The sequence below is a fragment of the Streptopelia decaocto genome, assembly GCF_964273445.1.
Source record: "Streptopelia decaocto genome assembly, chromosome: 2".
Lineage (NCBI taxonomy): Eukaryota > Metazoa > Chordata > Aves > Columbiformes > Columbidae > Streptopelia > Streptopelia decaocto.
Genome location: NC_138655.1, coordinates 160,892,010 through 160,907,276, shown reverse-complemented (window position 1 = coordinate 160,907,276; position 15,267 = coordinate 160,892,010). Strand labels below are relative to the sequence as shown.

The 15,267-nt window shown below is 42.6% G+C and overlaps 1 protein-coding gene across 30 annotated transcripts in view; it reads left to right on the top strand.

Annotated features, from left to right (window-relative positions):
- OBSCN (obscurin, cytoskeletal calmodulin and titin-interacting RhoGEF) overlaps window positions 1-15,267 on the top strand; it is a 199,761-nt gene that overhangs the window by 91,916 nt on the left and 92,578 nt on the right. For 12 of the 30 annotated variants that reach the window (XM_082046072.1, XM_082046093.1, XM_082046075.1 and 9 more), the window contains 10 exons: window positions 1,912-2,175; window positions 2,481-2,744; window positions 3,033-3,296; window positions 3,840-4,103; window positions 5,550-5,813; window positions 7,203-7,469; window positions 7,834-8,097; window positions 8,677-8,943; window positions 12,491-12,757; window positions 14,910-15,182. In XM_082046072.1, the coding sequence (XP_081902198.1) occupies window positions 1,912-2,175; window positions 2,481-2,744; window positions 3,033-3,296; window positions 3,840-4,103; window positions 5,550-5,813; window positions 7,203-7,469; window positions 7,834-8,097; window positions 8,677-8,943; window positions 12,491-12,757; window positions 14,910-15,182 (2,658 nt within the window). Of the gene's footprint in view, window positions 1-1,911; window positions 2,176-2,480; window positions 2,745-3,032; window positions 3,297-3,839; window positions 4,104-5,549; window positions 5,814-7,202; window positions 7,470-7,833; window positions 8,098-8,676; window positions 8,944-10,064; window positions 10,332-11,050; window positions 11,318-12,490; window positions 12,758-14,909; window positions 15,183-15,267 lie in introns of all 30 variants that reach the window. The other 18 variants (XM_082046087.1, XM_082046086.1, XM_082046085.1 and 15 more) reach the window with 9 other exon arrangements.

Here is a 15,267-nt window from a genome sequence, read left to right as displayed (position 1 = left end):
CATTCTTTGACTGTGGTTTTCAAACTGGTGGTGCTTCCCACTGTAGTTCCACCTATACCTAAGTTAAGAGCTTTACTAAAATATAAGTTGTTACTGGAGTTCTAATCAATGCAATCAACGGAAGCCAGAGACACATCCAGTTCACCATATAGCGGACATTCACATTTGATCAGAAGATAAGTCCATTGGCTCCATCGACTTTGTCTGGATCTTTCTTGACTGCCCTGGACTTAGACTCTTGATTTACATGGTGAGAATTAAAGGTGTGCATTTCAGTCTGAGAGACCTTTTCCACCTCTAAGTCTCCCTTTTTTTCTATACTTATGGAATATCACCCATTCTCTTTTATTACTGGTGTATATGTTAATGTCTGACATTGGTTGAGCCTGTACCTTAAGTATTCCACCACATCAAGGTATTTTGAGAATATCCAGTTCATTTAAATCTTCCCTGATTAATTCTTTTCTTATCCTAGCCAGAATTCCTATTACTTTCTTAGCTTTCATGAACATTTAATATTAAAGAAGAAAAAGAAATTAAACACTTTAACTCTCCCTACTTTACCTATCATCAACTTGCATTCCTGAAAGTTGGTAGACCAACTTGTCCCTTGTTCTCCCTCTTTCTAGTCTATGTATAGAATGCCATTGTACTACTTCTGTTTCTTTCTAGTCCAGGTTGGCCAGGTTTTTCCTGAGATTTGCATGCTAATATTCTGATACAGTCAAGAGTCTCAAGTTGAACCATGAGCAGAGGACATGGAAAGCTCCTGGAGAAGTGATCTCACCACCCAGTTGCTGTATACAAATAAATACAGCATACAGCTGTGTCTGGAGACACTTGATATCAGCATCATTTTGCAGATTTGTCTTTCAGCCCCTTTTTCATGCTGGTCTCTTTGTCCATGAGGTGACAGTCCAGGAATGGGGAACTGCCCTTGACCTTCTTGAGACATGCAGGGAATCTGGCCTTTCTGGTTTTGCCTCTATATTCCATAGTATTTCTTTTGCACTCATCTAAAACTCATGTATTTTATAGGTCTTTCGAATTTCAGGACATTGAAGAATTTGTGATTTAGTCAGGCTACTCCTACTGATCCTTGGAATGAGGTAGTCTCTGTAATAACACCTTTAATATTGTTTGCTTGAGAAGCTTTCCACTCTCTTAAACGATCTTGCCCTCTAAGTTTGTTTCTGCTTGGTCATAAGTAGCAAATCTTGAATTATTGAATATCCAAATTATTCTATATACTAAAGTGGTTCTCACCCCATTCCAAAGACTTAGCAGACTTTGTTCTATCCTGCTGCTCCCACAGTACATATTAGCAGTTTACCATCCACTCTTATTCTCTGAATGATTCTATAAGTTGTTCCAAAAGGGGATGGAGTGTTAGGATGTACTTGAACTTCCTGGTGTGAAGGTTTTATAGCAGATTTCCACAATGGAGACATCATCTTTCTTTTCCCTTTCTAATGCTACCCAAGCACGTTCTGGTGGTCACTCTGATTTTGCTCTTCAGCCTCAATCTAACTCTTAAGCTAGGTCTGTGGGTATCCTTAACACATAAGGTAAAACCTTTTCATCTTTTCCTCTAGCTTTTTTCTTTTTCCTGATCATGGTGTAACCTGTGATATCAATTTCCCAGGCTGAATATAAAGTTACAGTTTTGACTGTATGTGAAGTTTTCCTATTCCTGCTGTTTATTCTCCGTACATCTCTAAACCAATCAGGAAATATACCTGTCGCATGGGACCCTTTTGTGTCCATGATACAAATTAGTATCTTCCTCCCGTGAGATGATCCTCCTGTCAATAACTAGGCATGGATAGATAATGGTAAACATCAGGTTCATTTTTTTTTTGGTGGCCAAGAACTGCTTATCGTGAAAATGTTTGCTCCTCTGTTTCTCAGCCCTTCCTGCTCTCTTCAAAGAAGAGTTAAGGAATGAGGAAGCCATGGAGGGTGAAGCAGTCACTCTGCGATGTGAACTGACCAAGGCTGCCTCAGTGGAGTGGAAGAAAGGACATGCGCTACTCAAACCTAGCGAGAAATACAAAATGAGGCAGAAGGATGTCACTGCAGAGCTGGTGATCCATAATCTAAGTGAGAGTGATGCTGGTGATTACACCTGCGTGTGCGGGGAGAAGCAGTCCACAGCTTCCCTAGCAGTTCACGGTAATAACCAATTTCATCTAGATGGCCTCATGATCGAGCTTGTGGTTGGAATTCATGTTTTCTCCACTTTCATTGCTATCTTTGCACAGGTCCTCTGAGTTTGACTTTGCATGTCATAGTCATGAGAATTAATTTGCAATTTAAGGGAAAAACCTTCACTCCGATTACATATACAAAGTGGTTTAGGACCTGATCCCTCACGTAGATGTGAGATCAGGCCTGAAGACACTGAAGCCCTTGATTGTCCTTCACCAGGAGGTTGTGTTTGCTGGTCTGTTTTAACCCCCTGTCCGTTGCATCCTCAGCACTGCCTGCAGGCATCAAGGAAAGCCTGAAGGACGAGGAGGTGACAGAAGGTCAAGCAGCCACTCTGCGCTGTGAGCTCACCAAGGTTGCTCAAGTAGAGTGGAGAAAGGAAAACCGTCTGCTCAAAGTCAGCGACAAATACAAAATGAGACAGGAGGGCACGGTCATGAAGCTGCTTATCCAGGATGTAGAATTGAAAGATGCTGGAGAATACACTTGTGTGTGTGGAGAACAGAAGACAACAGCTGCCTTGATAGTGCATGGTAAAAACCGCATACATATATCTGTGTTATTGTGTTTTTCTCTACCAGCTCATCACTACTGGTTGTGTGTTCACCTGTGGCTGAATTTAATTTGTGGACTGTATCTAAACCTGGTTGCATCCAGGCTGCTTTTCTGCTTCTGTCTGTCTGTCCAGTGTCCCAGAATTGTGAGGAAAGGAAACTCTTTCCACCATGAAGTATTCTCTGTTTGTGTACCATCCCATCCCTCCCATCACCTGTGTGCCACACGTCATCTTTCCTGTCCTCTGTCCGTTTTGTGACCTTCAGCCCTGCCTGCACTTTTCAAAGAAGAACTGAAGGACCTGAAAGCCACGGAAAGCCAAACAGCCACCCTGCGCTGTGAACTGACCAAGGCTGCAGCCGTGTCGTGGAAGAAAGGAAACAAAATACTCAGGGCAAGCGAGAAATACACCATGCGGCAGGATAATGCCCTCGCTGAGCTGGAAATCTGTGATCTAGAGCTGCAGGATGCGGGAGATTACACCTGCATATGTGGAGACCAACACACCACGGCTTCTCTGACTGTGAATGGTAAATTCATCTTGCAGATGACGGTTTGTTTTTTGTTTCTCTGAAACATCCTGTTGCTGTACAAAGTGTTCGCCCATCAGGTTTTTCTTCCTAGGAAAGGAGAATTTATTCTTCTGACACTTAATTTTGGTCTTATATTCCTGAAAAGGGAGTTGAGGACATGACTATTTCTCCATGCAGTCAAGGACATGAGTATTTCTCCATGCAGCCAAACTGCTATGTTGTAAATTTAAGGGAATAGTGCCTAGGAAATACTTGTGTTAGATCAGCTGAGATCTCCTGCCCCCATGGAGGGTTTCCCTGTGATAAATTCTTTAGATTCCATGTTTAATCCATTGCTGTTGTTCTTTGATTTACCAGCTCAGCACTTCTTACTGTCACCGCTGGATTTAGCTTTCCAGATGATCATAGTGATAACCTCAACCTCAATGGTCAAAGATCTTGACTTGGTCACATTTAAGCTTCAGTTAAGAATTCATGATGCTGATGGCAAATGCAGAGGACTTAGTTTAAATACACTATCAACTGATTTTCCATTCCCAGCCCTGCCAGTGCTTTTCAAGGAAGAACTGAAGAATGAAGAAGTCCAAGAAGGAGCATCAGTCACTCTGCATTGTGAATTAACCAAAGCAGCTCCAGTGCTGTGGAAAATAGGGTCCCAAGTGCTCAAAGCAAGTGACAAATATCAAATGAGACAGCCTGGTACCACTGCAGAGCTGGTCATTTGTGACCTGGAAGTAAAAGATGCTGGAGATTACACCTGTGTGTGTGGTGACCAGAAGACAACAGCAACCTTAACAGTTCATGGTAAAAAGACCTTATTAAAGTTGGGAAATAGCTCTGTAGATAGACACCATTCTGAAATTCAACTGTTTCTGCTCAGGGTCAGCGACTTGTGTTTGTTTCTCTTTCTTTTCCTTCATTCTATGTGTAGCCCATTTCTTACTGGGAAAGAATAACTCAGGGCAAATTTTGGCGTCGTTATTAATGTCTCTCCCTTTAAAAGGAGAAAATTAGATGTTTCTTCCTGTCCAAGTCCCCTCTTTTTGGACATTTACATTTTCCAGCTCTTCCCCACCTCATCCCCATGGTTCACTGCAGCCAACCACAGTTTCTTCCAAAACACACGTGTGGTCTGTCAGCGCCTCTGCTCTCCAAGCGCTGCTCCAAGGAGTAGGGGGGTTGGGGCAGCAGGAGGAGATGTCACCGTTCCGGGTGACCTGACCATGGCTGCTCCTGGGGGCACCAGATTCTTTAAGCATATAAAACATGCAGAATTATAGAAGAATTACCATTTCTCAGCTTGTCACCCCTCACCTGGCTTAATGAAGGATGCAGGGGTCTACACCTCTGTGCGTGGGGATCAGAATTACCTTGGCAGTTAGGTATTATAAAAAACACCCAACAACAGGTTATGAGGTTATCTTTATCCTGCTAGCTCCCAAACCAAACCATGAATAAATCTTGGTGTTACATTAACAATCTCATCACCTGATGTTCAGCTCTCATCTCATCACTGAGCATCTATTTTAACTGAGTAACAGTCCCTGTCTCTGAGGAACTTACCCCAGTTCTGTCCCCTCCAGCTTTTTCCAAACATTTCCAACTCTCCCGTGGGCTTTTCTGAGATGTGAACTTCTTCTAATGCATTCAGGGAGTACTGTTTATATTCTATACCTGCTTACAGAAGTTGTGCACGAGGCACGTTTGTGGGTAAATGTTAATAATTAGTTTTTTCTGAAAGTAATTTCATATAAGTTGACCTGTCGTCGGGTTTTGATTTCCAAAATGGGAAATAGCAAGAGCCTGAAATTTTTATTAAATGTAACGGCCCTTCAAACTTCAATTTAAAAAGAGAAGTAGTTTTATTTTGAAATCTGGCTGATTTTATGTAGGTGAGACTGTAAAACAAAATAGAAAATAACAATACAAGACTCCGTACCTGTGCGGGTAAAGTAGTAATATATCCAGCGGTGTTATTTTGAGTGCTGTTCATCCAAAATCTGGATTTTCTGTATTGTTCTTTCACTATGAAAAAGGACAGACACTCAGGGCACTGTTCCCTTATGGTAAATGAAACCACATCGCTCCTGAAGAATGCTTTCAGAGTTTCTGAGCTTGGCTCTAGCTAAGCAGATTTATAATAGACTGAATAAGGGAGGCATGAGGGGAAATAATCCCAAGCATGAAAAAGAAGTTGTGATTTTAGTTTCTGGTTTTCTGATGACCATTTGTGCATGTTGCATCCTCCAGCTCTGCCGCCGCTCTTTAGGGAAGAGCTAAAGGACAGGGAAGCAGAAGAAGGTGGAGAAGTCGCCCTGCACTGTGAGCTGACCAAGGCTGCTCCGGTGGAGTGGAGGAAGGACCAGAGGATTCTCAAAGCCAGCGAGAAATACAAAATGAGGCAGGAAGGGACCAAGGCAGAGCTGGTGATTCGTGAAGTAGCTGAGGAGGATGCAGGAGGCTACACCTGTGTGTGCGGGGAGCACCAGACCACAGCTGTCTTAACAGTACAGGGTAAAAACCCTAAAAACCACCTATTTCCTATTTCCTTGACCACCTATTTCCTAGCAGGAAACCTCTGTCCTCTAATGTGTTCAAATTTTCCCTGTCTGTTTGTTCAACCTTATTAACTGAATTTCCATTATTTGAAAGTATTCCCTGCCTTTGATGACCCGCAGGCCGTGTATATTGGAAAACACCAGCTGCATTTTTCTGTGCCACCCTTTTGGCTTTTCCTTTCCTGAAGCTCAAACGCACTATCCTTTCATCTTTCCCTTCTGGCATTCCTCTCCTAGCATACAAACCCACTATTCTTTTGTCTTTCCTTTCCTGCATTTGTTCTCTAAATCTGTTTACTCTTTGCCATTCCTTTCTGGCATTCTCAATACTTAACATTTTAATGCAGTATAGGGTATAAAAAGCAATATCCAGAATAAGGCTGTGTTATAGTTTATTCTCTACTGAGTTCCGTTTATATTGGGTTTTGTGCCTATAGCCTCTGTCCTAATGCACAAAGATAGATTTGCGCTGGGAGACTGATTTTCTAATCAGGAAAGAATAAATTATTTCTGCGACCTCCTTTTGGTCTTATTGTTTTGTAAGAACCAGTTGCTGTGCAAATGAAACTGGTGTTTCAGTTTAACGTTGCTGGAGGTGGGAAATGTGCCCAATCAGGGAAGCTAAACCTGGTGTATAGCCTGGATATTTTAATTTAACTGCACTACTATGGAGTAAGACGCTAAGTTTGAGATCTGAGATATGCAGCCTTGATAAACAGGGGGAATATCCCATTATCCCACTTAATTAATAGAGGGACATACGTTAAGGTCACCAAACTTATTTCAAGGAGATAACTTGCAATGGGTACTAGAATTATGTTAAGTGGGCAAAAGATGTTCTGACACAAGAAGACAGGCTCAGAATCAGCATCTGGAGGCTTTCTTTGAGGTCAAGAAGAATCTGTGAGCCCTGGCTGCATCTTTTCAAGGGTATCTCAAGGAAGAAGAGATGATGATGAGTGCCAACCTGTGTCAACACTCAAAGATCAGCAGTCCTATTCTCTAAGTAGGAAAAGGGAGTACAAAGGCCTGAAGTTTGTGGAAAACACCAACACACATGTAAACAAAGGAGCTCAGAGGTTATATTCTTTACTCTTCTTACATGAAAACTTGTAGAAAGCAGGTGTAAATCTCTTGAGTACAGTGCAACTTTGCTAGTAGGAAGCCAGCATAAAACCAAAAGGATAAGGGGATATATTCCACTAGGATGTTTTAATTTCTCTTTCCTCTCTTCGCTTCTGATACTCACCCCTCCATAACCTTCACAACCTTCCCCTGTGACTTCCTACTCTTGCCCATCCCTGGATATCCTCCTTTTGTAATACGTTTTACCTGCATCCTTCAGCTGTACCTCCATTTTTCCAAGAAGAAATGACCAGCAAGGAAGCGGTAGAAGGTGGAACAGCCACTTTGCGCTGTGAGCTCAGCAAGGCACCTGCCCATGTTCAATGGAAGAAAGACCATCATGTCCTCACTCCGGACAACAAGTACAGCATGAGACAGGAAGGATGTGTTGTGGAGCTGGTAGTTCATGATTTAGATGTGAACGATACTGGAGACTATACCTGTGTGTGTGGAGACAAGACCACCACAGCTGCCCTAACAGTGCATGGTAAAGTAATCTTTGGGACTAAGGTACTCCGAAACTTAGACCTGCCCAAGTTTCTATTGCTATGGTTCTCTTTCTGTTTGGTCAATGGTTTGTGCTCATTTGGACTTTGCTTACATGTTTCCTTCTTCTGTTAGAATTGGGAAAAGGGCTGACTCTTGGCTTTTGTCCTCCTCACCTGTGCTGGTCCTTCTCACTTTCCTTGCCCCAACGCAGAGTCCAGGGAAGCCAGGGCAGATGTTTCCATCATGTCCCACTGACCTGGACCAGGGCTCAGTAGTTGACCATGCGTCCTCTCCCCCAGGACCTCATCTATCTGATTTTAAGGAATATTCACTCTCTCTATGGTAATTCTTTTACTCTTCAGCGCTGCCTCCAGAATTCAAAAAAGATTTGAAGGACCTGGAAGCTGTAGAAAGTGGGACAGCTGCTCTGTGCTGCGAACTGACCAAACCTGCTGCGGTGGTGTGGAAGAAAGGGCAGGAGGTGCTCAAAGCAAGCAGCAAATATAAAATGAGTCAAGATGGGGCCGTTGCAAAGCTGGTGATCCATGAGCTGGATGTGGAGGACACTGGAGATTACACCTGTGTGTGTGGAGATCAGGAGACAACGGCCACTTTGACAGTCAATGGTAACAAAAAAAAGAAAAAGTTATAACAATTTCTGAAAACAAAATTTGTGGTTTAGTGTCACTGATGGACAAGAGCTGCCTACAATTCATAAGGTGTGCAGAATAGCATGGTTTGTATAGCCGAATAGAGTGAACAGGTAGAAAACAAGAATTGCAATGCAGAACTAAGTGTATTTTGTCAATACATTACTGTCAGGATAACTGTAATCTCTCCTGCAAGTGGCAATCTGAACTCTTGCAACTCCTTGCTGTTCTTCAGAACACCTCTTCAGCGACCAGAGCAGCATGTTGGTTACTTTTATAGTCGGAAAAGTATCCTGCCATTTTTAGATCATTAGATTAAGCTTCTATAAACTTCACGGCAAATTTAACTTCTTGAAATGCATTTCTTCTTGTTCTGCAGATATTCCTAGCAATTCTCTGGGGAACTAGCCTTGTATTTTGAATGTAGACCATTGAAGTTTAGAGACATCTGGCTAAAAGCTCTTTTGGTGGCTTCTTTTTTTTACTTTTTAAAATTTTTTCTACTTTCCCAAACCCCACCTGCAGTATGTTCCAAGATATATTTCTATTTTATAGCCCTACCAGCACTTTTTAAACAAGAGCTTCAGAACACTGAGGCAGAAGAAGGTGGTACAGCAACACTGAGGTGTGAGCTTACCAAACCCAACGCTCCGGTAGAGTGGAGGAAAGGAGATAGCACTCTCTACCCCGGTTTGAAATATGAGGTGAAGCAGCAGGGCTCCACTGCCGAATTGGTCATTTATGACTTAGAACTGGATGATTCAGGACAGTACACCTGCGATTCTGGACATCAGCAGACAACAGCTGTAGTAACCGTGCACGGTAGGCAGAGTATTGACCCTTGGCTCAGTAGAGATGAAGTGAAAGGAGCATCTCTCCATGTTCTCTATGGCTATTTATTTGCTCTGCTGCTGGTCCATACCAGCATGTATATTCTACTTGTGAATGACACATGGTCAAGTTAGAAAGGTTCTTCTGGAGTGATTAATCAGCATCAAAGCAATTAAATGCTGTCATGATGTCGAAATACAATAAATCCTTCTGAGTGCAGGGAGTGTGGCTGTATATGGGAATGGATAACAGAAAATTAACCAGGCAGGATGATGGTTATTTTGGGTTGTTGATTGCTTCAGTGGGCAGAAGGCATGCTTAATTGTGTTTAATGCCTGACTGGGATGATAAGAGACGCAACAATCGGGGGATAAAGCATTTCTAGAACACGAGAATGTGCTATTACTTGAGGCTTTGAGCCTCAGGTATAAACTTCTGGTAGCATAAAACTCCATCAATTATCTGTTTTCCTCCACCCCATCTAACATCCTTGGTAGATGGTAGACCTTGCCTGAAATCTAAATTTCCTCTTCTATTTGTCACCTTATTGTCATCTTTTACTGTACTGCCTCTTCTTCTGTTTTGACTGATAACTTGATCTTTCATATGTTGTTAAAATCTTTATTTGGGAGGAAAATTTTCTTTGCTTAATATTGCAAACTCATAGACCTTTATTAAGGAACAACGGTCCGTGTGAGGGAGAGCATAGATGAAGTTCTTAGGGACATGGTTTAGTGATAGTGTTGGATTAATGTTTGACCTGATGATCTTTTCCAACCAAAATGATTTTATGATTCTATGTCACGGTGATCTTTGACTAAAGCCTCCCTAGTTTGCATGGAGACACTTCCACAGAAAAGTCTGACTTCTTCAGATCACAAAGCAGGACATTCTAGGGACCACTTTCTAAGACCAGATCTTTTCTTACCTCACCATATGCCTTCATATGCCTTGATTCACATAATGGTTCAAGAAAGATGCTACCAAGACAGAGAGTTGTAGCCCAAGGATTGTGGAATCACTATAATAGTCCATTTCTGAAGAATGATGGTAGGACTGGGTCTTTTTTGGGCTAAAACACTCTTAAAACATTTCCCTCTCAAATTTTGCAGCACTGCCTGTCACATTTAAGCAACCCCTACAAAATAAGGAGTCAGAGGAAGGAAGCACAGCCACATTCTGCTGTGAGCTGTCGAAACCCAATGCTGCAGTGGAATGGAGGAAAGGAGGAGTGGGGCTGCAGCCCAGCCAGAAATATGAAATGAGGCAGAGGGAATGCCTGGTAGAGCTCTTAATACATAATCTCAAGTTAGAAGACACAGGAGAATACAGCTGTGATACTGGGGATCAGGAAACCAAGGCATCTTTGAATGTGAAAGGTAGGTGGTGGGAGCTGACTCCTAAAGCAATAGATTCCATCCAACATACAATGCAACAGTTTGGTTGTGAATATTTTTAAGTACATGACTTTTTTTCCCTATAAATATTTTCATGATCTACTAGGATGATTTTTTTTAATTCTTCTTTTTATTATTATTATTATTATTATTTTTTAATGAGAAAGGAAGAGGATGAGAATTTGTTCTTCCAGTGCTGCATTTGAGTTTTGGGTTCTAAGAAGAAATACTTTCTAGCTTTATGGCTGGGGAGAAATTAAAGAAAGAGCAATGCTTTAACATAATGTCTGGGCATTCCATATGACATGTGGTTTAAGTATTTAAAGAAAGATTTTCTTCCAAATCCTGGAACCGGACTGACAACGACCTTCCTGATCTGTCAAGGCTGTCCATGATGTTTCAAATATCTTTACTCTTGAGATAATTGTCAGATCAATGGAAGGATAAATTCATTCAAAGAATTCAACCCTGGGAAGGATTTCAGTCGAGGAAAAAAGGGAATAAAAGTGTCGATAGCTGTTTCTGATGCAGCAACTTCTACGAGGAGTTCCAGGCGAATTAGAAAACTTGGATCCTTCTTAAGAACATAGCACATGCAAAACACAATATCTTGTTCTCCTAAGTGTCAGTCTTACTGTGTTAATCAGGACTTGACTCAGTCTTCAATAAAAGCTCCTGTTGCTTCTTTTTTCCCCCTTTAGCTCTGCCCGTTCTTTTCAAAAAGGAGCTCAAAGACAAGGAGGCAGAAGAAGGAGCCGCGGTGAAATTCCAGTGCGAGCTGACAAAGGATAACGCGACAGTGGAGTGGAGGAAAGGCACCATGGAGCTCTTCCCATGCGCCAAATATGAAATTAAATTAAGTGGCCGCACAGCTGAACTGGTGATCCATAATGTAGAGCCAGAAGATGCCTCTGATTACTCATGTGATACAGGAGACCAGCAGAGCACGGCAGTCCTCAGAGTGAATGGTTAGCATTGCATCAGAACAGAACAGAGGATAAAAGGCATTTGTGAAATTGTGTGCAGGATATTCTTTTATTTAGTGGTGAATGAACACCTCCAAAAGTGAAAATAACGAGGAAAGCAGGTGCCCTGTGATTAACTAGAACACAGAAAAGTGTATCTTGTGGGACAGGATTTGTAGAATGGCTATTTAAACCTGTAAAGCACAGTGTACAGTGTCTTGACCTCTTCCTCTGATATGATAAAAGCAAGAAGTTCTGCATCATGAGGATTTTTAAATTCTGACAGAGCTTTATTTTTGGCACTTTGCATTCATTGCTGGTTCAGTTAAAACAATAAGCAACCATACATCATTTACAAAAGCATTTTAAAAAAAATTACTATTTTCAATAGTAATTTTGTCTGTGATTAAGCAACATCTCTGGTCATCTCATTCATGGTCATCTCAGACTCTTGGGTGGAACTTGTGGCTTTGATCTAAGCCACAGCCTTTCAAACCCCATCCTCTTGGCTAAACCTGACCCATGAAGCAGTCTCTGGGTCAACTGAAATGAGTGAGCCCTGTGTTTGCTTTACATATATTGCAACAGGTTTCAGACAGAAGAACCACAAATGCTGATATTCCTGTTTTCACACCCACTCACACACACACGTGATGGATATTCCCTTTTCCATCAGTGACAAGCTGTTGTCTGAGCTGTCCCATGTCCTGCTTGTATAAATGTGGTTTGTTTGTGTGTATGTTGTCTGGATTGTCTAGTGTCTTGAAAACCTAGCAATGAGAGATGTATTTAAAGCTTTGCATCATTTATGGTGTTGGAAGTCACAAGTATTTCTATAAAAATAGACAGCTTTGCACTATTTATAATCAGAAAGTACCAAACTTTGTTTAGTAAAGATCATTATGTGGGAGTTCCCAATGCCCAGAGCAAACGCACGAAAGGTGTAATGTGGACGCCTTTGAATTTACGGCAAACAAACATATTGGGGAAACTTTCTGGTCCTCTGCTTGTCTAGATATAAAGAACATAGGTCTGTTTATAGAGAAAAAGGGTTGTTATTATCACATAACCACTTAATGTAAGTTTTTTTTCTGCAGCATCAGACCCCTTGCACTGAGTTCTGGAGACCTGAATTGAAACTAATGGATCATGCATTAATTGTTTTTCAATTTGTAGCCATCAAACCCCGGCTGACGCAGCAGCTGAAGAACGAAGAGGTGGAAGTGGGAGGAACGGCCAGGCTGCGCTGTGAGATTTCCATCAGCAAAGCAGAAGTGGAGTGGAGGAAAGATGGAGCGGTCCTTCGCCCAAGCTCCAAGTACGAAATGTGGCAGGACGGCACCATCCGCGAGCTGCGTGTTCACCGCCTGGAGCCTGGCGATGCCGGAGAGTACTCCTGCAAGGCTGGAGATGAGACCAGCTCTGCAAAACTGACCGTGAAAGGCAAGACACATTTATTTGGGCAAGGGGATTTTCACTTTAGGATGCTAAGATAGAATCGTGGACTAGTTTGGGTTGGAAGGGACCTTCAAAGCTCATCCAGTCCAACCCCTCTGCCATAAACAGGGACATCTTCATCCAGATCAGGTTGCTCAGAGCCCTGGGCTGGGCTCTTTGGCCTAACTCTGTCATAAAACCAAAGCAGCCAAACTTTGCTGTCACATAAGAACATAAACCTTTATGGGCACTGAGGCAACAAGTAATCAAAAGTTCATGAATCTGAACACCATCTCAGCAAAGTCTTCCTCAGTTATAGAGCAGAACAAGATCAGGTTCCTTCTGGAAATTTCATTAATAGTTTTGCCATGGCTTTCTACCTCTGTCTTATTCAGATTAGGAGGCTCACCCAACTAAAATAGGCAATGAAATACAAATACTGCCAGACTTCTAGACTGTCAGTTGAAGGTAAAATATAGACTCACTCTTCTATCTAGGCAAATAATATAAAAATATGGGAAAAAACTGTTTATGATAAACAATCGTGATAAACACAAAGCATAGGAACGGTATCATTAAAAAAATATATATACGTATTATGGTCAATGAATGCACCAGAACAAAGATTCACTTGGTGGACAGGGGAGGATAAGGCAGCTGTAGTTTTTGACTCATGGCTTGAAATATTTGCTTGACATCATATGCATGTGAGTGAACAGATGGTCTGTTCCCCAGCTTCCAGTCACATGGCAGCTGCATCTGGCCTTCATATCATTACAGACAGAGCTTGCTTTTGGGTTGGACCGCCAGTGTGGAACAATCACTGCAAGCATCTCTACAGGCTACTTGATACTGTAGATACTCTGTACGTTATGCTCAGCTGCACCATTTTTCGTGCAGATGGTGACCTCGGTTGTATGAATATGTGCTCTGTTTGCTCAGATGAAAGCTGCACGGCTTCCCCTTTGGTGTTGCCCAGCAGATTTGGGGTACATGCAGCTTTTGGCTCTTGCAGGCTGTCTGTATGATCTTTGCACAGACCTGCAGGTGCCCAGCTGTCCTAGAAGCAGGACTCGAGCAAACTGAAGAGCAAATGCCTTGTTCTCAAGCTAATCCAGTTAGTCCTGCTGAGAGCACAGAGCCAGCCAGATCCCCAGCCAGTCTGGAAACCCAGCACAGAGTAGTTCCCATTCTGTTTGCAAAAAGACAGTACAGAGAATCAGGTTTTGATGTTATTCTGTGAAGATATCTAAGTGCAAATGTAATAATTTTCAAAATCCTGAATTTGACATCTAGCATTCACATCTTATTCACTTGATTACATTATCAAATGTGTAATTTTTAAAAAATTAATACTCAGTGTATCTCTGAGAAAGGGCAAGGAGACCACACCTGGAATATTGTGTCCAGTTGTGGCCCCTCAGTTCCAGCAGGACAGGGAACTGCTGGAGAGAGTCCAGCGCAGGGCAACAAAGATGCTGAAGGGAGTGGAGCATCTCCCGTGTGAGGAAAGGCTGAGGGAGCTGGGGCTCTGGAGCTGGACAAGAGGACACTGAGGGGTGACCTCATTAACGTTTACAGATATATAAAGGGTGAGTGTCAGGAGGATGGAGCCAGGCTCTTCTTGGTGACAACCAGTGATAGGACAAGGGGTAATGGGTACAAACTGGAACACAGGAGGTTCCACTTAAATATGAGAAGAAACTTCTTCCTGGTGAGGGTGGCAGAGCCTGGCCCAGGCTGCCCAGGGAGGTTGTGGAGTCTCCTTCTGTGCAGACATTCCAACCCGCCTGGACACCTTCCTGTGTAACCTCATCTGGGTGTTCCTGCTCCGGCGGGGGGATTGGACTACATGATCTTTCGAGGTCCCTTCCAATCCCTAGCATTCTATGATTCTATGAATAAAACCACTAACTGAAAGATATCGGCTGCGTTACCACGTACACTGAAAGTAGTGAGCCAGCAGTGTTGGAAATGTGATGTGGGAAGCTGTGATATCTCCATCCTTGGAGGTACTTAAAGCTCACCTGGACAAGGCGCTGAGCAACCTGCTTTGAGCAGTGGTTGGACCAAATGACCTCCAGAAGTCCCCTCCAACCTATATTCAGTGTTTCTATGGTTTGATCCATGTTTTGACTACTGATGGGACAATTTGCAGAGCCTGACGTGACCATTGTGAGTGGCCTAAAGGACATGGTGGTGTTTGAAGGAGACGATGTCACGTTCCGGTGCCAGGTTTCTCATGAAAACGCAAGGGATGTTGAATGGAAGCTCCAGGATGTCGCCCTGCAAAACAATGAAATGAATGAGATCTCAGTGGAAAAAGGAAAGATTCACACCCTGACTTTAAGGAAGGTGACTGAGCAGGACATTGGCACCATCACTTTCCGAGTGGGACCACACACATCGACGGCAGAGCTCGCAGTAAAAAGTAAGGGCTCTCTGTGATGTGGGAAAGGAATGGGATTGGTGAGGACAGGTGACATTTTGCTTATGCTAATAGTAAATTCTAGGCT